The sequence below is a fragment of the Cornus florida genome, unplaced genomic scaffold (genome assembly GCF_030987335.1).
Source record: "Cornus florida cultivar Cherokee Brave unplaced genomic scaffold, ASM3098733v1 CherokeeBrave_3.0.0_Hap2_Chr04, whole genome shotgun sequence".
Lineage (NCBI taxonomy): Eukaryota > Viridiplantae > Streptophyta > Magnoliopsida > Cornales > Cornaceae > Cornus > Cornus florida.
Window position 1 is genome coordinate 39,638,714 of NW_026775574.1, and position 25,651 is coordinate 39,664,364.

Consider the following 25,651-nt stretch of genomic DNA (forward strand, 5'->3'; position numbering starts at 1 on the left):
TGGGTGAAAATAAGTTATCACTAAGGATAATTTTTATTAATAAGAAATAATTAGCTTAGGAAATACACGCGCGCGCGCACACACATATATAGTTAACACAGATATAAATATAGAATGACATAATTATCAAGAAGCACACGTCACTATCATATTCTTGTAATCAGTCCTACTTGGGGTGAATTGGGGAAGCAACTCCTCTTCTCCAATTTCTCTCAATTTTACCCTCATTGTCATTTTCATCTCGTATCAACTGTTGATTGCAAAGAGTTTCACCTCAAACATTTCATAGACAAATCAAGTTGATCGTATGTTAGCTGAGACTGGTAAAATGTGAAGTTATACCATATAACAATTCTATAAAAATATTCCCAAACACAACTCGGTTGCTTTCTTGAATTTGCCACAAATTTTCTTGCAGTTGATAACAAGAACCTAGAAACAGGGTTTCACCAATTGCATGGAAATATATTGACAGTCTCCAGCTCTTACAAAATTTTAATGCTCCAATCATCTGCAATCCGGACGTCGGGTTTGCGGATGGTTAAAACAGCTGGGACCTGCCGCCCTCGAAGATAAAGTGGCCCACGTTCAATTTCAACCTTCTGGTTTGCTGGTTCAACAAGGGCGCTTGTTGGTCCAGGAGAGAGTCCTAGTAGAATGATCCTCTCAACAATGCAATCCAAGGAAAATTGGCTTTTGCCAGGGCCAGAAGCTGCCATTTTCGAAGATGTAAGCTTCCCATCAGAGAATACAAAATGACGATGGATGTAAGCCCCTTGCTCAAATTCAAAGCTCTTGCCATCATCAACATAGAGCTGACCTTCAGCTGCTTTCGAACTATTAAGAGCTATCACCTAAAGCAGAGACAAAAAAAATAAAAATAAAAGGTGAGAATTAGCAGACACAATTAGGTCACCTTGACAGTTGCAGTTCCTTATTATTACAGAGAACAAGAAATGTAAAGCCACATTGAATAGGGAAAGAATCAACTGATCCATAATGAACTCAGTCCATCAAAACAATGCCAGGTGTTAACCGAAATAAGATAAGAGTGTCCAGGTAGAACAAATTAAATTATTAAAAACAAACAAGCTAAAATTACATAGAGAGAGAGAGAGAGAGGGAGAGAGACTAAATTTTAATAATTTGACTGAAAAAGGAAGAAAATAACTAACTGGTCAGAAATGACAAGAAAACTACGGGCTTTTTTAATTCTCGAAAAACTAAAGAAATTTACTTTTCTTTAGTCATTAAAGCTTCTGTTGGGATTTTTCCTATTCTTTGTGGTATGCTTTCCCCGTCTGAATGCTTTCTAATACAACCTTACTTATCAAAAATCTCTCTGTGGATAAGTATTCATTAAAGAGCACCCAAAAGGGGGGCACGGCCAGAACAAACTGCACAAAAACCTATAACCTCAAGCTATCCATAAAATCCAAAAGAATCTCCACATATTTACAGTTAGAGCCCTGAACCCAAAATAATAGAGAACTAAGAACAGACTCCATCCCATCAACAGATCTCTTATTCCTCTCTCCATAAGGACCACCAAAGACAAAGCAGGGCGGACCTCCACGAAATTCTGACTTGGGAATGCACTCAACATCCATCTCAAGAGTCAATCAAGTTCCTTGTGGACTCTGGCATGGCCCACTGCATCCCAAAGATGGCACACATCTAATCCCACCCATTCCTTGCCCTAGGGCAAAGGAGAAGGAGACAATCCACCGTCTCCTCATCCCTCTTACACGTACAACACAAACAATAATCTGATGCCGCCTTCTCAGATTGTCAATGGTCAAATCCTCCCCAAAGCTGTCCAACCAAAAAAGCCACCTCCAGGGGGGAAGCTTTCAATCCCCAAATTCCTTTCCACGGAAAGTATGTCCCCTAAGCATCTATCAGCTGACAATAGAAAGAACAGACCACAAATCTACCCTGGCGTCCATATCCACTCATCCATCCCCTCCCTGGAGATAGTCTAGCTGCAAAGCATAGCCAGGAACTCAACCATATCCTCTACCTCCCAATCATGCAAAAGTCTCTCCAACTGCACGTGACACGTCAACCTCCCGTCATCAAGCAGTGCAGAACAGTAGTAAATCAATACTGAGTAGTAACAAAACAGTGCTGAACACATGGTCCGCCAAACCAGCCAGTTCAAGATGGCTTTTGGAGCCTCAGAGTCACACAAGAGAACCGGCCAGTTCGGTAGCAAACAGTGATTCTCCAGCCAAAGCGGCCGGTTCGACCCAACCAGCGGTTGGCACTGCCAAGTGTAGTGGCAATTAAAAAAAAAAAAAAACACTTAAGGCCGATGCCAAGATTTGAACCAAGGCATTAAGCTTTACATGCCAACACACTAACCACTAAGCCACACACTCAGGATACAAATAACCACTTCTTTAATATTCCATGGCATTTTCCATATGCTACTTTTATAACCACTTCTTTCACACCTATTTTTTAAGAACTTTTGATGTGGGAACAGCAATATACAAATAACAAGCATTTTGGTATATATTCCAAATTAAAGTATGTATTTTAGCATTTTAGTATATATTTTAGTATAACCAAATTAAAGTTCAAAATTTACATGAAGGTCCTGCTCTTAAAATAAGCATTTTAATAAAGATAATATAAATGAAGGTCCTATCCATATACGTTAGAAACTTAGAATATAAATGCAGGATACAACAGAAATTTATGTGTTCAATATTTGTAGAGATGTCAATCCCCCTAATGACGATCCACCCTATCCGATTAATTCTACCATGTGCTTTTGCCATCCTGTGAAAATTTTCCGCCTAGCAAGAGGGTTATAGAATTATGTCTCCAACACATCTCAGTCTCTTCTGATAAAATCAGTCGATCCAACTCTCCCTTTAACCTTGCCGCATAACTTTCTTTTACCTCAAAAATTCCCCAGCCCTTCCTTGCCAATGACCTCATTAATATTTTGAAGAATCTGGGCCTTCCTCATCTCCAACTTGAGAACCTTTTTTTAATTTTAGAAAATTCCTTTTCATATGTAACTTCAGTTCACTATTTTTTTTTCTTTTTTTCTTTTTTTCTTTTTTTTCCCTTTAATTTCTTCCATGTACGTAAAAAGTTAAAAGACGAATCTTCAAGTTCTATTTGTATTCTCCTCCCATTTATTTACATGAATAAGGGAATTTCTTCTTGTTCGACAACCAAAGGACGCTATTGTTACCAGAGAAAACAGACTAGGACCTCAAACTATACCAAAAAAGTGGCTGGTTGATTTCAATTAGTTCCAAAATTGGGTGGCAAAATATTTTTGGGCAGAGATTCGAGTATAAAGTACTTCAAAATAATATAAAAAGATGGCAAGGTTGAGATACAATAATATTCCCAAGTTTGGACATATTTAAGAGGGTTTGGGTGTTGCAACATGTCCTTAGGAGGGTAGCACTTGAGAATCAAATACATACCAGGGTATATGGGTCATTCATCATCTGTGTGGAGCTTCGACGAAACCGATCCTTCCTTGGAATGATGGTTCCAGCCCTTTGGAAAGAAGGAACACCCTCTTCTGAAACCTCTATTTTGTGGGTTGCACCTCCCTTGTATACAGTTCCAGTTTTCAGGTCGTACCAAGATTGTCCATTCGGGAGATAGACTGATGCATGTTTAGCTCGCTGGTTGAAGTCAAGGATGCATTCAAATTGTGACACAAATTAAATAGATAAAAAATGGAGAAGATTCATAAAAAAGCAAACCAAGAATAAATGACTTAAAGCACAGCACCTCAGTATAAATTCCTTGCACCAAAATACTATTTCCAACCATGAAAGCCTCATCATTTCTGAAAGTAGCTTCGTCAGCAGGAAACTCCATCCAAAGTGGTCGCACAACTGGAATGCCACTGATATTCGCCTCTCTAAATAATGTGTAGAAATATGGAAGTAACATGTAACGAACATGTATAGCTTCCCTTAGAAGTTCTGTGTTTCGCTCTCTGTATTCAATGTAAACCTTACTTTAGCATCAATTACAATAAAGATAACAGATTGTGTAATTCCAGTTAACATCCATTCATGCAAAACTGGTAGTTTTGTATGTACTAGATTCTGTTTTCATAAGATATTGATGTAACAGATACGAACAATCACAAAGTAATAATGCTGCAAACAAATTAGCTTTTCTTAGGCAAAAGCACAAGGAGAAGTGCTTGCCCCTGGAGAAGTGCTTGCCCCTGTGGGCCAACTTCAAGACACAAGTGCCTCAGCCTTTCCGTTTATAGATTTTTTCCCCCTAAATGAAAAAATATTGTATTAATATGAAATACCTTCGCATCAAAAGAGGCGAACTACAAAAGAATCCTATCCAAACTCCCAAACGATTAGGACAGCACAACAAATAAATAAATAAATAAAGAGAGAACAAACTTAACAAGTGGAAACAAATCAGCAATCAAATAAACTTAAGATCAGTTACATTACTTTTCACTCATACATTTATATTGAAATAGATTATTACCTAAAAAATTGTATGTGTGTGTGTGTGAGAGAGAGAGAGAGAGACAGAGAAAGTAAATAACAAATTATTTAACATGCATAACATTTTTTACACACAAGAAGGGTGTTGACAACCATCTACCTTATAAGCTTAAGCTGTTAGAGAGAGTGCAACTTTAATATTTATATCCTTCCACACGCCCCCTCAGGCGTAGCCTTCTTTTTTGGTCCAATACATGATTTTCAATTTTAATTAGGGTGACAATGAGGTTTGAACTCGAGACCTTTGGCTCTGATATTATGTTGACAACCATCTACTCTGAAAGCTTAAGCTGTTAAAGAGGGTGCACCAAAACATTTATGTCCTTCAACAAAGGGCATGCTACATCTGTTAAGCAATATATATTGATTAAATTTCCATCATTGACTAAAATATGAGAAGATTGTATTATAAAAGTAATAAAATAATAAATAAATAAAAAGAGTAAGGAAATTTTGGACTTGTCTCATCTGCCACGTGATTACAACTTTACCATCCAACCAAGACAAGTATCATTATAAAGATTGATCCAAGAAACCCCCAGCAAAAGCCAAATATGGAGAATTGATGAAATATGGTCAAAATGTCAAAAATAAAAATAAAAGAAGAAAAATACATGGAGTAGGGAACAAATCAGAGAGAAACATGGATAACATAATTATATAAAGAACCAACATATTTGGTCACTTACATTATATATATATATATATATATATATATATATATATATATACATATATATCTTTTCATCTCACTAGCGAATGTGTAAAAAGGTGCATAAGAAATGTGTTTTCCCATGCTGTGACTCATGAAGCGTAGGTGACTATATTACTCTGAGGCCAGCATATTAGCAAGTCTCAGGTAATGCAGGATTAAAATCCAATCCATCAAATGAGGCACCCAACTGAACCACTTCTAAAGATTGACTGCTCACTGCTCCAAACAAAAATGAATACAGGCTACTAAAGAGAAAAGTATATATAAAGCCATAATATTTGTACATTATTTCGCATCATGTTTTTCAGATAGTCTTACCCTACATTCTTGTCAGCCTTCTGCTTATCCATGTCATAGTTCAGATTACCAAACTGCTGCTTTTTTCTATTAAATTTATCTTCAACATCCAGCATCTTATATGGTTTCCTCGTTTCCATGTTTGGAGACTGCCGTTTCATGAGGGAAAAAGGAAAGGAGAAGGAAGAGGGGGGAAGGGGTGGGGGATTTGAGAAAAACCACAAACCAGCTTTTCCTTTTGCTTATCTTGGAACAAGAAGTGGGTGGTAATTACAAGCAAAACCATCATAGATTCAAAGGTAAGAATTGAAGGCACCTTCATTGTGCAGAGAACTGAATTGATTGATTTAAAATATAATGGAATGCATTTCACTTGAAATAATGGGAGGTTTGGTCCCATACTGTATTCAGTATAAGTGTATAACAGATGGGTACGGTGAATGATAAAAAGCTGAATTCCTTTGTCATCTCAGAAGCAACCTTTCCTAATAAGGAAGTCTCTGACCATACCCCCATAGCTGTGAGAATTTGCGATTCTATCTCTAGTGGCCACAAACCTTTTAAGTTGACTATATAGCAGATGATCAGCAATTTCTTCTCTATAGTCGAAAGGGTGCTGAGTGGAAACAAAGGGTTGATGGCTTCCCTATGCTTAAAGTGTTCAAAAAATTAAGGCTACTGAAAACAGAACTAAAAAACTCAAATCTCAATCTTATAAGATCTGTCTCACAAAGTCCATATGGCCAGGAAGGATCTTGCAGACATTTGGAAGCAAGTGGAATCAGTCCCTTGTTCAATTAATCTCAGAGTCAAGGAAAGAGAGCGTCTCAAGGATACTAACATATTAGCTATAACTGGACATCTCTTTCTGAACAGAATTCCTGAGTCCAGAGGTTGAATTTCAAATATTAGAACACACTTTCTTCAAGACATTAAAAACCAGAAGAGCAATTAAATGAATTACCTAAATTGAACAGCCAGATGGTAGTCAAATTATTAGTAGCAGGGATATTAAACAAGATGTGGTGAACTAATATCAGAAACCCCTGAATGAAGATAATGCATATCATTCTTTCATTTCTATGAAAGACTGTTTCTGAAACTAACTATGGCCCAGGATGATCATCGTCCAGAGAAATTACGTCTGAGGAGAAAAATAATGCTCTTTTTGCCCTTAAGGATGGGATATCTCTAGGACCAAATGGTTGCAAAGCCTCATTCTTTAGGAGAATCTTGAATATTACTGGAATATTGTTACCAGTGCCATTCTAATCCTTCCTCCCTTTCAAACTATAGACCTTTTCATGTTGGAATACCTTTTATAAGTGCTTTACTAAAGTACTGGCTGACAGGATTAAACCTATTCTTTGTCATTGTATCTCCCCAAAATAATCTACCTTTGTGCCCAATAGAAGAATTCAAAAAAATTGTTGTTGGCTCGGGAATTGCTTAGAAATTACCATAGGTCATTGGATCCTCCTAGGTGTTGAGAAAGGCCAATGATACGGTTAGATGTGACTTCATTCTAGCTTCCCCAAACCAATCTCCTTTACCTTAACCGGATTACACGTGCATAATCTCTCTCTCTCTCTCATAATGCATTGAAAGGAGAGGTCCTTTAGCTTATCCTGGAGATGCTCTCTCTCTCTCTCTCTCTCTCTCTCTCTCTTAATGCATTGAAAGGAGAGGTCTTTAGCTTATCCTGGAGATGCAAGAGCTCAATATTTCTCATCCGTGCTTTCCAGATTATTTACTCATCTTCCCAGCAGGTCAGATGAATTCTATTCAAGCTATTAAAAATTCATTGCAACACTTGTATGAGATTTTTGGCTTTAAAACCTAATGAGATGAAAGACGTGTTCGGTGAACCTAGTAAGAGTTCTTTGCTTGTGGAACTCGGTTTCAAAGAGATTGTCTTGCCTAACTAATCTGGGAGTGCCTCTAATTTCAACCAGACTTGAAGTGGCTAATTGCAGACCTCTTTTATGAAAAAATGATGGCTAGAGTTCACGACTGAACTAACAATTTCCTCTCCTTTCCAGGGATGCTTTACAACTTAAAAATGCTGTTATGTTTTTGTTCAGGTATATTGGGCTTCTGTGTTCATTCTTCCTAACCAAGTCACATACTCTATCCAATAAATTTTGAGGATATCTGTGGGGAAGGGATCCTCTCTCAAAAATGTGGAGCTAAAGGGCCCTGGTCTGTTGTTGGGTGTCAAAAGATCTTCTCCTGTGTAATCAAGCAACATTTTTTTGACAAGGTTAAATTAAATGGCGTCCAAGAGGGCAGCACGCCCAAAAGAATACACAGAAAGCCGACGACGGCCAAATATAATCTCAAGCTATCAACAAAATCCACAAAGTCCCTCACAGATTTACAATTTTGCCCATTTATCCAAAATCACAAATAATAATAATAAAGAACCAAAAATAATGTACTTAAGAAACGAAATAGGAGTCTCATCTCCATTAAAGGATCTCCTATTCCGCTCGCGCCACAAGCCCCACCATAAACAAAGTGGAGTGGCCCTCCAAGCATACCTGCCTTGGCTCTCCACTATACACCCTCTTCAAACCTCAATCATGCCCACCGTAGAGCCAGGGGACAACCAATGCATACCAAACATTGTAAAAACATAGACCACACATCCCTCACCACAACGAAGAAGAAGGTGGTTCACTGACTCCTCCACCTTCTTGCACATGCAACACCAGTTCACCACAATCTGTCGTCGCCTTCTAAGATTGTCTAAGCTGAGGATCCTCCCAAATGCAGCTAGCCAAGCAAAAAAAGCCACCTTCAGAGGGGCTTTCGATCTCCATATGGCATTCCATGGAAAGGAGGGGCCCACAGTCCCCAGAAGGCTCTTCACTTCTTTTCTTTGCCTATGATTAAGCCCTTTGGCCTATGGCACACAGGCCATAGGTTTATATCCTTCCTCGTTACACTCAAGAAAGTCTCATCCCTCTTCACTTCTCTTGATAGCCATTGGAGCTGATTATTATATCAACATTTACGTGCCGCGTGAAAAGAGCAAACACCAAAGATCCCTATCTGGGAACCCGACCAAACCATTTCATCCATCCCATCTCCCTCCACCACCTGTCTATACAACAGTGTTAAGAACTTTGCTACCTCCTCAAGCTCCCAATCATGGAACTCTCTTCGAAACTGCACGTCCCTAGTCAACTGTCCATTATCAAGTCGACAACCAAGGCCTGTTGTCCATAGAAATCCTGAAGAGGTTAGGGAACCTACGGGCCATAACAGTGTTCCCACACTAGAGGTCCTCCCATAACCTGACATGTCTCCCACTCCTGACCCTAGAGCAAATGCATTTGGAAAATTCATCCCAACCCTTCAAGATAAGCTTCCAAATCCCCACTCCTGAAGGGTACCTCAACTCCTTAGACAACCATCCTCCAACCTCCTCCAGGGGACCTCAACTCTCTAGACAACCATCCTCCAACCTCCTCCACGCTCCAACAAGAACTGATCCTCCTCCACAATCTGGTCCTCTCTCCCAAATCTCCAAAGCCACTTGCCCAACAAAGCCTTGTTGAACAAATCCAACCTTTTAATGCCTAGTCACCCTATTTGGATACGGGTGCACATTTTCCCCCAATTGACCGAGTCGTATTTGAACCCATTCCCCATACCACTCCACAAAAACCTCCTCTGAATCACCTCAAGCCTCTAGACTACCAACATAGGCATCGGAAACAGAGACATAAAATAGGTTCGAAGATTCGAAAGAGTAACCTTCATGACAGTTATATGCCCCTTTCGAGAAATATTGCTTCTTTCAACCTGTAAGCCTCCTCTCAAAACGCTCTACCACTACATCCCAAATGGAAGTCCTCCTCGACAAAGCTCCCAACATAATCCCAGATAAGAGGCTGAGAAAGAACCAACCCCACACCTAAGAATGTCGTGGATCTCCTCTACCACCCCCATTGGAATCAACTCACTTTTCCCAATGTTGATCTTCAAGCTTGAGACTACCTAAAAACATACCAACACACATCTCAAGCATCTCAACTGATCCTCCATTGCATCATAGAAGACAATGGTATCATCTACAAAGAGCAAATGGGAGATCATCAACTTATTAGGGTATCCGCCCACCCAAAAACCCCGAATAAATCCCAGACCATCCGCCCTTCTCATCAATCTGCTAAGAGCCTCCATGACAATGATAAACAGAAAAGGAGAGAGCGGATATCCCTGACGCAACCCTCGAGAACTGGAGAAGATTCCAGCTCGAGAGACATTCAACAAGACTGAGAACCGAACCATTGAGATGCAATAGTGGATCCATCTCTGCCATCTATGGCCAAACCCCATCATCTTCAGTGTATGCATCAAGAAGTCATAGGCCTTCTCAATGTCTAACTTGCAAACAATTCCTGGCACTCCACTTCTGATCCTGGACTCCACACACTCACTAGCAACCAAAACCGAGTCCAAGATTTGGCGACCCTTAACAAACGCATTCGTAGTGTTCGAAATCACTTCATTCATAACCCTCCTCAAACAAGTGGCTAAGACTTCAGCAAGAAGATTATAGACGATACCAACCAAGCTAATCGGTCTAAAATCCTTCACCTCGACACCTCCACTCTTCTTTGGAATAAGGGCAATAAATGATGCATTGAGGCTCCTTTCGACTTGCCCTCTGCATGAAAGACACTAAATACTTCCATCAACACTGTCTTGGACCACCTCACAATTCTGTTGGAGGAAGGCCATCGTGACACCATCAGGCCCTGGGGCTTTATCCCCATCACAACTCCTCAAAGCCTTAACCACCTCCTCCTCCCTAAAAGGTCTCTCCACCTAATCCCTATCCTCCTCTGAAATGCCCAAAAACTCAAGCCCATCAAGCAAAGGTCTCCAACTTGCAGTTTCCAAATATAGCTGCTAGTACAAAGACAAGATCCCCCTTTGAATGTCTTCCTCCCTACTCAAAAGGCTCCCATCAATGTGAATCATGTCAATATGATTACTCTGTCAATGATAGGTCACCATCCGGTGGAAGAACTTCGTATTTCGATCCCCTTCCTTCCACCAAAGTAGCAATTTTTGCCTCCACGAAATCTCTTTCAACGCCGCAATCTCCCCAAACTCCACCTTACACTCCCTCCTCCTACTCATCTCCACATCACTGAGGCTCCCTTCCCCCTCCTTTCAGTCCAACTCCGAAATTTCCTAAAGGATTCTTTTATTGCGTCATTCAGTGTTGCCGAAGACTTCCTTGTTCCACTTCTTGATATCACCCTTCAAAAATCATAGCTTGTTCGCCAAACGGAAACTTGGGCTACCCATAACCTTACAACCCATCCGCCATTTCCAAACTCTCTTCTTGAAGTTCTCTCCTTTAAGCCACATGTTCTCAAATCGAAAAGGGGTTGTCCCTCTCCTCAAACCTCCACAATCCAATAGAATGGGAGTATGAGCTGATGCCGGTCTCCACCAAGCCACATCTAGAAACTTCCCCAATTCCTCGAAAATCAAGGACCTATTCAACCTAGACCAAGTAGGGGGTTGTCTGCCACTCGTCCAGGTGAAGTGGGCTTCCTCCATTGAGAGATCAAGCAAATGTTGAGCATCAATAAAATAAATAAACTCCATAGTAGCCATAGTCTATCTCCCCCTTGAAGGACTCTCACTAGGCACCTTGACATCATTGAAGTCGCCCCCAACACACCAAGGGACCGTCTATCTCCTTCTAACACCCTCCAACTCATCCCACAAGCCTCTCCTCTCCAAATCCCCTACCAGACCATAGACACCCAAGAAAACCCAACGAGATCCATACTCCACCAAAGAAAACAAAGGGAGATAGATGACCTCCCTTTCCACACAGAAGCCCATCTTTTATCCTAAAGCACCACAATCCCCCCCACCAAAGCGAGGTTCCCACCGCATCAAGAGACTCCCAACCAACAAACCTACCCCCAAAGACATCTCACCATCCCATCCGACAACATTGCTATTTTGTTTCTTGCAAGCACTTAGAATCAATATAAAATGATAAATAAAATCAACAATAAAGAGGTAAAGAAGATACTTAGAAAGATTGAAAAAAACAACGCAATTGGTCCTGCTAACATACCTATAAAGGCGTAGGAAATGTAATTTAAGGCAGGAATTAAGTGGCTTAAGTGGCTAAAAAAAGGCATGATTTCAAATGAGTGGAATAAAAGCATAATAGTGCCAATTTACGAAAATAAAGGGCATTTACAAAAGTTTAGTAATTTTAGATTGATTAAATTAATCGTCATACAATAAAATTACAAGAACAGGCTATAAAACAAATATAAAGAGAGGAATCTGTGTTATTTGATAACCAATTTAGATTTATGCCAAAGAGATCATCAATGGAAGTTATTTACTTAATAAGACAATTAATTGAACAGTGTAGGAGCAAGCAAAAAGATTTACATATGATTTTATGAACTTAGAAAATGGATATAATAGGATCCAAAGAGAGAACTTGGAGAGGAAAAAAATTCCATATACAATGATAAAGATCGACATAGCTTCCTTTGGAGCTTTTGGCTTTTATTGTGATCTATGTGCATAGGAGGTATGACACCCTTAGTCTTGTACACTTGTTCATATATATGTAATCTACCCACTTTTTTTTTCTTTTCTTTTTTTTTTATTTTTTTTTTATTTTTTGAAAGGTAATCAACCCACTTGACAAGAAACAAAAACAAATAAATAAATAAATAAAATCCAAGGCTAAGTACGCCAACAAATTCTGGAGCATCAAACTTCCTTACTCCAAAATCTGCTATAAAAATAAAGCTCTTAAGACAAGTATATGGAATATCTCAACTTTGGAAAGAAAATATTATATTTGAGTAGAACAAGTAAAGAACACACAGACATAATAGATGCATATACATATATATATATATATATATATATATATATATATATATATATATATTTCTTAGTTGATACTCACACACCCATGCCTCCACGGAGGCTTGAACCCTGACCTCCCTTTGAGAAGGAGGGGCTTGGTACCGCTAGGTCACTCGCCCGTTTATATATATATATATATATATATATATATATATATATATTATATGTACAAACAAACTACTAAATACTATATTTTACAGTTGAAGATCTATATCATGTGAATGAGTATAGGATATCCTACCCAAATAACCAAGGTTCTCGTCTTTTGGTGTCATGATGAGCATGGCCCCTAAAAAAGGGATAGTAGGCACCTAGTTGATACCAACGAACTAACAATTCGGTATCAGGATTGCCAAAAAACCCACCAACATCAGCACCTGTATAATAAATTCAACATGATTATCTGTAAGAGAATCTAACTAGCTATTTGTCGAATAGAAAGAGGAATTATACTAACCAGAGAATGAGATTCCAGTAAGACCAAGTGTCAAAATCATCGGAACTGAAACTCTGAGGTGATCCCACTCCGCTGTGTTATCTCCTGTCCAAATTGCTCCGTACTTCTGACTTCCAGGAAAGATTGCTCTCGACAAAACAAAAGGCCTGTCCTTTCCATCTCCTCGCTTTACAAGGCCATCAGCTGTAGCCATGTGAAAGTAGTACCCGTAGGCATTATGTAACTCTCGGTGCTCAACACCTCCATAATGTAACGCGTCTCTAGGCATTGTCACCTGATTACAGGAAAGTAATTATGTAACAGCACTAGGATAAGACAATTATAGCAAGATTAAAACTTTCAGCACTGCTTTAAAACTCTCCATCAATAACCTAACGTGATCAGAAATTCAGAAAATGTGTCTTGTACATGACTTGAATGATCAAGAATAATTTGCTGTACATAAGATCAATGATTCAGCAAATCACATCCTTCTCTCTCTCTTTTCTTTAATGAAATTTAAATAAAAGTGATAACAATGTCTTAAGTAAATGCTAATTAGGTAATGATTATTCATGTAATGATTATTGCTGATGAAGCTATCATCTTGATAGTGGGAGATTGACTGTGTAGTTCAAGAGGTTGCAGGATTGGGAGATTGAGAACACTGTTCAGTTTCTGGCACTTCAATATCATCAAAATGTGAGCGGGGAGGGGGTGGATGAGTGGGTTTGGGTGGGTTCTAGTCATGGGAGACGGGGAGGGGGTGGATGAGTGGGTTTGGGTGGGTTCTAGTCATGGGAGACTTGAGGTGCAGTCATTCTACAGTAGATTGATGGATACTCAGGAAAACTCCTTCCCCTGGAAGGCTATCAAAGGTGGCCTCTTTTTGGATGGAAGGCAGTCCTAGGGAAGATCTTGACGATTGAAAACCTAAAGAAGCGTTGGATCATCGCCAATTGGTGTTGTGTATGCAAGAGGGATGAAGGGTCAGTAAACCACCTCCTCTTGCACTGTTCAACGGCTAGGGACTGCTGGGCCATGCTTTGTACTATTTTTGGGATTCATTGTATCATGCCGGAATCCATGAAGAGCTCGATCGAGGTTTGGAGAGGTCTGGTGGAATCCCGAGCTGAAGGTGTCTGGAGGGTTACACCCGTAGGATTGTGGTGGGCTTTTCAAGGAGAGAGAGGAATAGAAGATTCTTGGAGACTCTGATAGGGGTGTTGAAATGCTCTATGCTTAGTTCATTATTCTTTTGAGTTCAAGGGAGAAAGTGTACGTCTATAAAGAATCTTGTCTTTTGTGGATGGTTTGAAGCTACAGGTTTTTGGTTCGTGCAGTTATATTTTGGATGCAATCCCCTTTTGAGTTATTTTAATGTATCTTTACTTATCAAAAACATACATGTAATACTGGGGAAGACAATTCATTAACTAATGTTCTTTTGGATCGTCAAACATATGAAGTGTGGGATTGGACACAACTTGTAGGTTACTATCTCCATCACAAAATAAGTCTCTCTTCACTTTTTCAGGATGTCCAAAAACAATTGTTCCTTTTAACAAGTCAAAAGTAAAAAATTAGAAATTTCCTAAATTATCATGAGTTTATAAAATAAAATAAAAAAATTAAATTAACAATGTTATACGGAGTATTTAAATTTTGAAAGTGATAGTTCTAAAATTTCAAACTGAGAGTTGCATTAAATGCATTTTTTTTTTTATAAAACTAAGAGTTGAATCAATTGCATGTTCCCCTAAATGCTGAATGATTTGGAGATTTCCAAAAGGTGCCCTTAATTTGGGACGGTACACATTATGGTGATAACCCTAATGGTTACAAGGATACATCCTGTTAGGGTATAGGAATGTACCTTCGTCTATTTTAGACCATCTAGTTAATTAACTTAGTTTTGGTACCTCCACCTGGGATACATGGCAGTTAGGGTTTTGCATCTGGTACCATGGTTGTCAAAAGCGCGCCTAGGCGCAAGGCACCTACAGGCGCAGCAGTTGCGCCTCACAATAGCCCAGGCGCAGCGACCTCCACTAGGCGCGCGCCTGGGATTATGCGGCATATATTTTATTTGTTTGATTGTTTGTAGTTTATATTATTATATTTAGTATATATATACAGCTTTGGAAACTTAAAAGCAAAAAATTGGAATTTTGTCATCTTGTGAGGCAACATATCAAATCAATAAAAATCAAGCTGCAGAAGAAGAAACGTGATGTAGTGGGAAAGAGAAGAGAGAGAAAGAAATAAAAAAAAAAAGAAAAGACAAGAGAAGAGAAGAGAAGAGAAACAGAAGAATTTGGAATCTCTGCCTCCTTCCTTCCGACGAAGCCACTACCCAGGTCAGTAATTTCATTTAAGTTTTTTTTCCCCCTCCTCTTCTCTCTCTCATCTGGTTTTTTTTTTTTTTTTTTTTTGCCCTTTTCTGGCTCTCCTTTTTTTCTTCTTTCTCTGTTTTTTTTTTTTTTTCCTCCTTTATGGGTCTCTGTTTTTCTTTCTTTTTCTTCGGGCTCTGTTTAGTGGCTCTATTTTTTTTTCCTCCTCCTCTTCTCTTCTCTTCTCTCTCTCATCTGGTTTTTTTTTTTTTTCCTTCTTTATGGGTCTTTGTTTTTCTTTCTTTTTCTTTAGGCTCTGTTTAGGGTATCAGACTATTTTTTTTCCTCCTCTTCTCTTCTCTTCTCCCTCTCATCTGGTTTATTTTATTTTTTTTAATTTTTTTCTGGGTCTCTGTTTTTCTTCGTGTAGGGTCTCTGTATTTTTTTTTTTCCTACTTTCTGAGTCTTCTCTCTGGCCTAAAATGTTGCTGTGCTATGATGGACTAAATATATGCCCTTCATCTAGCCGCTGATCATTCCAATTTTTTTTTATAAAAAAAATGCTGCTATGCTATGATGGACTAAATATGTGCTATTTTTTTATTTCTTTATGGGCTCTGTTTGTTGGAATTTGCTAGATTATTTAAATTTTGAATGTTTGTGCCTGAATGTTGTTTATTATATATGGTTAATTGGTTTATGTTTTGCTTCTTTTGAATCTTTCTTATAAATAAATAGCTTTATTAGTTTAATTGTTCTATTTTACTGGTTGCTTTATTGGTTTAATTGTGATATATTTAGACTAATTTAGAGTTTTTATTATTGGATGTTCATTGTTTAATTGTGTTATCTTTGCTAAGAATTATTGTTTTAAAATTTTACTTGTGCGCCTCACATCACTCAGGCTCGTGCCTTGTCGTGCGCCTCGCGCCTAGGCTCCAAGGGACCTCTAGCGCCTCGGTGCGCCTTGGGCTTTTAATAACTATGTCTGGTACTTAGGCTTCATGATTTTTGCATGTTTGATTAGAAACATGGAGAAAGACTTTAGAAGCAAGAGGCCTAAAAATTAGGAAAACTAAAACATAATATATAGAATGTAGATTTGATAATGTACCAAAAGATGACAATATTGATATTATGATTCAAGACCAAAGAATTACTCAAAATAAATGCTTTTGCTATTCATGATCAATATATATATATATATATATAAAGATTGTATTACAACAGCATCAGGAGATAGAGGTTGATACCAAAGTAGAATTGGAGCAGGTTGGACAAAATGGAGCCAAGCTGATTGTATCCTATGCGACAAAAGAATATTTAAATAAAGGGCAAACTACAATGACCTCCCCTGAGGTTTGGCCTAATTACAAACAAACCTGAAGTTTGGCATTTTTTTACAAATACCTCCCCATGTCAAATTTTGTAATGAATTTACTTATTTACGCTCGTTATTATATTGTTAAAGATGATCAAAATATCTTAAAATAAAAATGACTATTTTGCCCTCAACCATACAATTACATGTCTTCCCTTTTCTTTCTCAATCTCACATGTCATCTCTCTCTATCAGCGCCGCCACCGCCATGAACTACGTTGAACCTATCGCCATGAACCACGCCACTACCGTCGTGATCTAACCTTGAACCTAGTCGCGAGATCAACCTCTCCGCCACCGAGTGCGAGATCTTTGGCATAGTCGTTTTGCAATACATATCGAGGGATGGGGGGTGGGTGAGGACGGTGGTGGTGGCGGCATGGATTGTGGTATTTTGAGACTGGACTTTCGGCAACCACCATGGTTGTGGAGTTTATTCGCCTTCGCCGGAAACGATCTGAAGTGGCAATGATGACCTGCGACGAAAACCTATAGTGCTGATGACAATCTGTGGCGACGATCTGCAACGTGATCTATGGTGGCCGACGCAGCTTCGGCCCACGGCAGCGGTGGCACGACTGTGATGTTGCCCCTTTTATTTGGCTAACAGAGAATACGCGAGAGAGCTCCTTAGGGCCTATTAGGAATTGGGTTCAATTCCTTTCCCTTGCATCTTCTAATAGTAGCTGGGACATTATTTTTGGTCCTCTTTAGCCTTCTTTAATTTGTTGCCCTCTTTGATTTGTTGAACAAAAACTGTATTAATGTCGGTTTGTTCCACAAAAAAGGGTGGTCGGTCGGTGGTGGTGGTAATGATGATAATGGTGACCCTAATCCTAACCATAATTGTAAAATTAAAAGTGTAATTTATTTAATTTAATTATTTTAAATAATAATAAAAAAATTATTTTATATAAATAAATATGATTTTAATTAAATATAATTAATAGCCTTTTAAATTTATTTTAATTACATTTTAATCATTGTAATTGTTTTAATCATTTTAAATTTATTTTAATTGCATTTTAATCAACGTAATGTTTGGTCCACTAATCAAAAAAAAATCAATGTAATGTTTGGTCCATTGATACAAGTTTTTGTTGTAATTTAATGGCACTATAAGGTTAGTAGGGTCTTTTCAATTTAGTTGAAGGGTATTTTGGTCACTTCAAATTAATTTTCTGGCAAAAAATACTACTTTTTGTACGGAGGGGAGGTCTTTGCAAAACGGGGCAAACCTTAGGGGGACACGTTGTAAAAAAAATGCAAACCCCAGGTTTATTTGCAATTAGGCCAAACCTCAGAGGAGGTCGTTGTAATTTACCCTTAAATAAATTAAAAGAAATTTTCTATACAATGGTTATTAGGCCAACTTTATTGTATGGTAAAGTGTTAGGCGTTGAAAAAAATAAACCAACACCACCACCAACAATCACTTACAATATAGGTAAATTACGTTTTAGGAATTTCGATGGTGATGACTCAACTGGTAGCAGTGATAGTGCTGGCGGTCATGGATTTTATGATCCTTATGTTGATTATGTGGTTACAGCTCATTAGGATTTGTTGATTGTTGCTTTTATTTTTATCAACTTGGTTATCACTTAGCTTTGTCAGAACAGGTGCTCTAATTTTTTGTATTATAGGGGACTTAGTCTTCAAAGCAAATATAGTGTAAATTTTATTGCTTTTCATAATTAATGAAATTTTTCGTGGAAAGCAGTCTGTAGAACTTATTATCAGGTGGTCTAGGGTGACAGGTGGCGACTTTCAATGTAAAGCGATGTGGAGAACTAGAGCCCCTACCTTTTTTTGATAAGTAAAGAACTAGAGCCCCTCTCAAGGTGGCATTCTTTGGATGGACAATGGTTCAGGGGAGAATTTTTATGCTTGATTATTTGCTGATGAGGCGGCAGATGGTGATCAACCGGTGTTGTGTTTTGCAGCCTTGCAGAGGAATGAGGAGTTGTGAGTCACCTTCTTTTGCATTGCCCAATGGCTAGGAATGTTTGGGCTATGCCTTTTTCAGTCTTTGGGGTGCAATTGCTTTAGTCAGCTTCCAGTCTTAAAGGGGTGTATAGAGGGAAGACAAATTCGAGATACATGGAGAACAGCCCCTCTTTGTGTTCTGTGGAGCTTGTGGTGTGAAAGAAATAGGATATCGTGGAATCGCCCACATGTGTGAAAAAGTATTATATTCTGAGTTTATTTTGTGGGGTTATAGGGAGGTTTTTAAAATCAATAAAAGATTTTGTAGATTTTATGGATAGTTTGAGGTTGTAGCTTATTTGGTTTAGTTTTTAGTGAACAGTTTTCTGTTTTCTAAGAACTGAAAATAAAAAACTGAAGAAACTTTGGCTGCTTAAAGTGTGTCAGAAGGTGGGAGGGATGGGTAGGACACCTAGGGCACCTTCCAAAAAAGAAGAGGAGGTTCAGAATCTTATTTCGTATGTTTACTATGAAGGGATGAGTGAGGGGTCAAGGGAAAGGGGTAGAGGGTTGAGGAGAGGGAAGAGTAATACATTTGTTTCCTCATGAAGTTACGCATTATTTCATGGAATGTCCATAGTCTAAATGACCCAGATAAGAGAAAGGTGGTGAAGTTGGCAATTCGGAAGTGAGATGCTCTGTGGTGTGTTTACAAGAAACGAAACTTGTTACGATCTCGGATAGGATGGTTAGGAGTCTTTGGGGTGGGAGATTTATGGATTTGGTGGCTTTGGATTCTACGGGTGCTTCGGGAGGAATTCTTGTAATGCGGGATAAAAGATGGGTTTCCAAGCTTGATGTGTGGATGGGACGCCTTTCCGTGTCTTGGTACATTTTCTATGAAGGGGGATGGTTTTCAATGGGTTTTTTCGGGAGTTTATGGCCCGACTAATGATGGCTTGCTTCAACAGTCGTGAGCGGAACTTGGTTCGATCCGGAGGAGATGGACACTTCCTTGGTGTGTTGGAGGGGACTTCAACGTCATTCGGGCACCAATGGAGAGGTCATCAGGGGGAAGGTGGACTTCGGACATGGAGAAGTTCTCAGGGTTCATAGACGATTTTCAGTTGATTGATTTACCACTGGAGGGTGCATCCTTAAGTTGGTCTAGTGGTCGTTTGTCTCCTACGCTCTCTCACCTTGATAGATTCCTTGTTTCTGGAGATTGTGAGGAAAGTATCCAGATGTTGTTCAGGCGGCGTTGGCTAGACCAATCTCTGATCATGTTCCCTTGATTTTGGATTGTGGTGAATGCGCAAGAGAAGCACTCCATTTCGTTTTGAGAATATGTGGCTTCGCGCAAAGGGATTCTCTGAAAGAGTTCGTTCTTGGTGGGAAGGTTATGATGTGATCGGTACCCCGAGTTTTATTTTGGCAGGTAAAATGCGGCTTTTGAAGGAAGACATCAAGAAATGGAATAAGGAGGATTTTGGGAAGAATTGTGCCTTTTCTGAGATTGCAGTTATTGATCGGAAGGAGGGGATGGTTGACCTTGAGGAGACTTTGAGGAATAGGAGGGTGGAGTGGAAGGCAGAAATTGCAGAGATTGCCACCTTGGAGAATTCTTGGAGGCAGAAATCTAGAGCCTTGTGGCTTAAGGAGGGGATAGAAACACGAAGTTCTTCTATAGGCTTGCAAATGCTCATCGTAGAGGTAACCATATTGGGAGGATTTGTGTGGAAGGAGAGATGTTGTGCAAGGAAGAAGAGGTCTGTAGGGGGGTTGTCTCTTTCTATCAGAAGTTGTTCACAGAGACTCATAGTTGGAGACCTTTGCTTGGGGGTCTGCAGTTCGATACGATTTCTAGTGCGGAATGTGTAGGTTTGGAAAGGCCTTTTTCTGAAGAGGAGGTGTTGAATGCACTGAAGAGCTGTAATAGAGAGAAAAAAAGGGGTCCTGATGGTTTCACTATGAGGTTCCTTTTTCAGAGTTGGGAGAGGTGATGGGTACTTTTCATGCTTTCCACTCTCAGGACCATTTTGAGAAAAGTTTGAATGCCACTTTCATTGCGCTCATTCCTAAGAAGAGGAGGGGGGTGCAGGACTTCAGGCCTATTAGTTTGGTGGGATGCATTTACAAATTAATAGCCAAGGTCCTTGCGTTGAGGTTAAGGGATGTCTTGGATGGGGTCATTTCGGATTCTCATAGCGCTTTTGTTGGAGGCCATCAAATTTTAGATTCCGCTCTTATTGCTAGCGAGTGTGTGGATTCTAGACTGTGCAATGGGATCCCATGCATTTTATGCAAACTGGACATTGAGAAGGCTTACGATCTTAGTTGGAGCTTCCTTCTCTATTTATTGGAGAGGATGGGATTTGGTGAGAGATGGATCGAGTTTTGTATCTCTAGTGTTCGTTTCTCAGTCCTTATGAACGGCTCTACGATGGGATTCTTTAGTAGTTTGAGGGGCTTGAGACAAGGGGATCCACTTTCTTCCTTTTTGTTCCTCGTTGTGATGGAAGCCCTAAGCAGATTGATGAGGAGGGTTGTGGATTTGGGCTTCTTGCGAGGTTTTCGGATGGGCAGAGATGTTTCTAGTTAGTTGGAGATATCCCGTTTGATGTTTGCATATGACACTTTGGTTTTTTGTGATGCGGATGAGTCTCAGATGAGGTACTTGAGTTGTCTTTTGACATGGTTTCAAGTTGTTTCCGGCTTAAAGGTGAACGTGGGTAAAAAGTGTCTTGGTTCCCGTTGGAGAGGTTCCGGAGATCTCCACTCTTACCGACATTCTGGGTTGCAACATTAGCTCTTTTCCTATTTCTTATTTGGGGTTGCCGCTTCGGGCGCCGTCGAGGCGAGTGGGATGTCGAGACCCTGTTGTGGAAACGTTTGAGAGGAGATTGGCTGGGTGAAAGATGCAATATCTCTCAAAAGGTGGGAGAGTCACTTTGATGAAGAGTACTTTGTCGAGTCTTCCAACCTATTTTCTCTCTCTTTTTCAGATTCCTTGTTTTGTGGCTGAGAGGTTTGAGAGGCTACAACGTAATTTCCTTTGGGGTGGGATGGAGGATGAGTTCAAGTTTCATTTGGTTCGTTGGGATCAAGTTTGCACGCCAATTCGTTTTGGTGGTCTGGGCGCATTAGAAGACTGGTACCTTTTAATAAGGCCTTTTTGGGCAAGTGACTATTGAGATTTGGGGTTGAGAGGCATAGACTTTGGAGAAGGGTGGTTGCAAGCAGATTTGGGGAGGAGAGAACTGATCGGTGTTCCAGGGAGGTGAGTATCCCTTACAGTGTTGGGGTTTGGAAGTCCATCCAGAAAGGATGGGATGAATTCTCAAAACACATTAGATTTCGAGTGGGGGATGGGAGGAGGATCCACTTTTGGGAGGATACTTGGTGTGGTGATCATTCTCTAGCCATCACTTTTCTCAGGCTTGCTAGGATAGTTGTGGACAGACATGCTTTGTGACCAACTGCTATTGTCTTGATAGTGGGAGAACTGTTTGGGACATTGGTTTCTTGAGACACTTTCAGGATTGGGAGATCGAGGATGCCATTTGTCTTTTGGAAATGGTGTACAGGTTGGAGTTTACGGGCGACGTTTCTGACTCATGGGTGTTGGTTCCTTCTTCCCAGAGTTGTTTTGGTGTTCAGTCTTTCTACAGGTGCATTACCGAAGCCCATGGGGAGTCTTTCCCATGGACAGCTATTTGGAGATCCAAGGCCCCTCTCAAAGTGGCTTTTTTTGTGTGGACATCGGTGTTAGGGAAGATCTTAAGCCAGGACAACTTAAGAAGGAGAAAACAGGTAGTGGTCAATTGGTGTTACATGTGTAAGAGAGATGGGGAAACGATTGATCACCTTTTTCTGCATTGCCCCGTGGCTTGGGATTGCTGGGTCTTACTGTTGAGTTTGTTAAAGGTTCAATGGGTTATACCCAGATCCCCCAGAAATTTGATTGAGGCTTGGCGAGGTTGTATAGTGGGGGCCCAAGTCCTTGATTTTTGGAGGGTTACGCCTCTTTGCATTTGGTGGTGTTTATGGCAGAAATAGGAGGTCCTTTGAAGGAAAGGAGATTCCTATGGGGGAGTTAAAATTCTCTATTATTAGCACTCTTTTTTGTTGAGTAATAGGGAGATATTGTAAATCCATGGAGGAGATAGTTGATTTTTTGGACTCTCTGAGAGTTTAGAGGCCCTATTAGGCCTTGTGTATTTTTTGAGGGATGCGTTCCCCTTTTGAAGGCTTCTTTATACAATCTTTACTTAAAAAAAAAGTTCCTTAAAATTATTTTCTGAAAACAATTTGTTCCGAGTCCTTGAGATATGTTTTTTAGAAAATTAAACCAAACAGGTGTTGTTCTTTGGGTGCCATTTGAGCTTTTTTTAATGAAATTTTACTCATTTAAAAAAATTCTTTTGCCCTCTGGAAAAACAATAAGAATTTGTGATGTCTTTAAGAAAATCGAATGCAAGAAAAAACAAAACCAAATGCAAGTAACATACCTCTGGACCATTGAAGACAGAAGGTTCATTCATGTCATTCCAGATGTACAGGGAAGGAGTGGAACCAACGTAATTCTCATACGAGAACTTCTCAGCCCACCATGACCGGATTTCGGGGTTTAACATATCAGGGTACGAGGAGGAACCGGGCCAGCACCACCCATCATAATCCTTGCCAGTTGCATCCTTAACATAATACCCCTTCTCGGTAGCCTCTTTATGCAAGTGGAAAGACTCATCCCTTTTCATATGAGGATCCACAATGGTAACCATGTGCCTACCCTTTGCAGCCAACTTCTTCTGCATTTCTTCTGGGGTAGGGAAAAGCAACCTATCCCATGTAAAATACTTCTTCCCATCGGTGTGCTCAATATCAAGCCATAAAACATCATAAGGGATATCATGTTCATCAAACTTCGAATCAACATTAGCAACATCCTCCTCATCCCTATAATTCCATCTACATTGATGGTAAGCCGTTGCAAATAACTGTGGCAATGCCGATGTTCCAGTCACACTAGTGTACTGCCTAACAACATCTTTTGGCCCAGGACCCAGAAAAAAGAATGCATCAACAATACCAGCCTCACTCATCCATAGAGTATCAATCCTGTTCTGATCTGAAGGGAGGGAAATTGATGACTCCGAATTCCAACCAGACTCAAGAACATCAATTTGCATTTCAGCTGCATTCAACCAGAAAAACCCAGAAGTACCCCGAGCTTTACCGTGGGAAAGCATAAATGGTATGGACCCATAAATCCCAAATGGAGAATCATGAATATATTCAAAGACATCCAAATTAAAGAGCCGATATGGCTCCGATTCTTCAACACCAGGCCCTTTTGTGGGTTTCAGAGCTAGACTGGTGGCATGTTCAGGAATACCATAAACAAAATCAGCCCCATAAAAGGACACATCAAAGCTAATTGATTGCGGTCCATAAGGCCTCGTATCAGTATGCGTTCTAAACCTCTCTTCCCAATCATCCCCTTCATTTTTAACCCTCAATTGTTCAAAGTCAAACAACCCATTTGAATTCAGCGAAATTACGCGCTTACCTCCTTTTTCTCGAACATAAACCTCGAACGGGTCGTGTCGAAGGACCGCCTCGTACTCATCTGATAAATAAACAACTGAAGAATAATCCGAATCACCATCGATCGTTTCCTTTGAAACCCTTTGCAACCAGAGCTTCTTGTTCAAGAATTCCGGCACAATCACATCGGGGACTTGGAACCGCTTTTTCGGGGGATCCAGACTCGGGTCTTCGTCGATCTTGAGCCGCAATGTACTATCCTGGTACACGGATAGAGTGAGAATCAACGGCTTGATTGGCTCTTCATTCTCTTGTGATGGGTTTTTGGAAATGAGTTTGGCGGTGAGATAGCCGTCTGCGACAGCGACATCGGTAGCTGTGAGCGCACATGAGCCGGGTTTTCGCAATCGGGCTCGCTTGCAGAATGGAGTTTGATTGCAGTTTCTGAACTCCTCCCTTTTCCAAGATGAGACGGAGCTCAGGTGAGCCACCAAAAGAAGAAGATACAGTAGATGATGCAGAGATACAGTTCTCATTGTGTATTTGTGTAGATAAATGGTAATAGTTTACATGTGAGTAGTGGAATTCTAGGGTTTTTGAACCAAATAAAATGGTTGATCAGGAAACCCTAAAATGGAGGAGAGAAAAATGTCTTGACTGTGCGGGTGAAGTGGTGTCAGAACAGACAATCTGCTGTTGAATAGCTTAAGGCCTATTTGTGATTATTTTTCAACCATTAAAAGCGTTTTATTTTAAAATCTAAAAAAATTGCGTTTATCGCCCCCAACTTTGATTAAAACTCTCAAAAACAGTTTTCTGTTACGAGAATTGCACAAAATCCAAAAATTTAGCTATTAGTTCCGTTTGGATGTGTTTTTGTAAAATAGTTTTTTGGAAATTGGAGTTACAAAAGTAGACCAGTCAATGGAGCGGATTCGATCCGATTAGTCGGATATGGATTGAACAAAAAATCTGATAACCTGGTTACGATTCGAATCCGATAATCCGCTAGCTTAACAAATCGGATATGGATTATGTTGATCCGATCCGATAAAAATTTGATCCGATCCGATTGAAATTATATATATAAATAATTATATATATATATAATTTTACACATATATATATATCAATACTCCTATTAGAATTGTATTAAAGGTAACCCAAAAATTCAAAATAATAATAATATTATATAAAAATATTGTGGTGTTCTCATCCACATGCTAATAAATCTCTTAGTACACATACTAATAAAATCATACTCTTTATAATTATATATGTTAGTAAATATTAATTTAATCCGATTTCGAATCCGATCCAATCCGAGTCCGAGTTAAATAGGATATGGATTGGGACATTCAGTCCGAGAACCCATTAGTGATCCGAATTCGATAATCCGTTTGCTTAACAAATAGGATATGGATTTGATTGATCCGATATGAATTCGATGAATCCGATCCATTGACAGGTCTATACAAAAGTACTTTTTAGACAATTTCTAAAAGGTGTTCTCAGTTTCTCAAAATTGTTCGTGTGTAAAAACAC

The 25,651-nt window shown here is 39.6% G+C and overlaps 1 protein-coding gene across 1 annotated transcript; it reads right to left on the reverse strand.

The window, feature by feature from the left end:
• LOC132303177 (probable glucan 1,3-alpha-glucosidase) lies at nucleotides 1-24,820 on the reverse strand. The gene is made up of 6 exons (XM_059800331.1): nucleotides 23,068-24,820; nucleotides 12,935-13,208; nucleotides 12,719-12,854; nucleotides 3,772-3,982; nucleotides 3,456-3,662; nucleotides 1-854 (listed from the first exon to the last, which is right to left on the reverse strand). Exons 1-6 carry the CDS (start codon nucleotides 24,640-24,642, stop codon nucleotides 486-488), a joined length of 2,772 nt encoding a protein of 923 aa, XP_059656314.1. The 5' UTR covers nucleotides 24,643-24,820; the 3' UTR covers nucleotides 1-485.
• Between the last annotated feature and the right edge of the window lie 831 nt (nucleotides 24,821-25,651).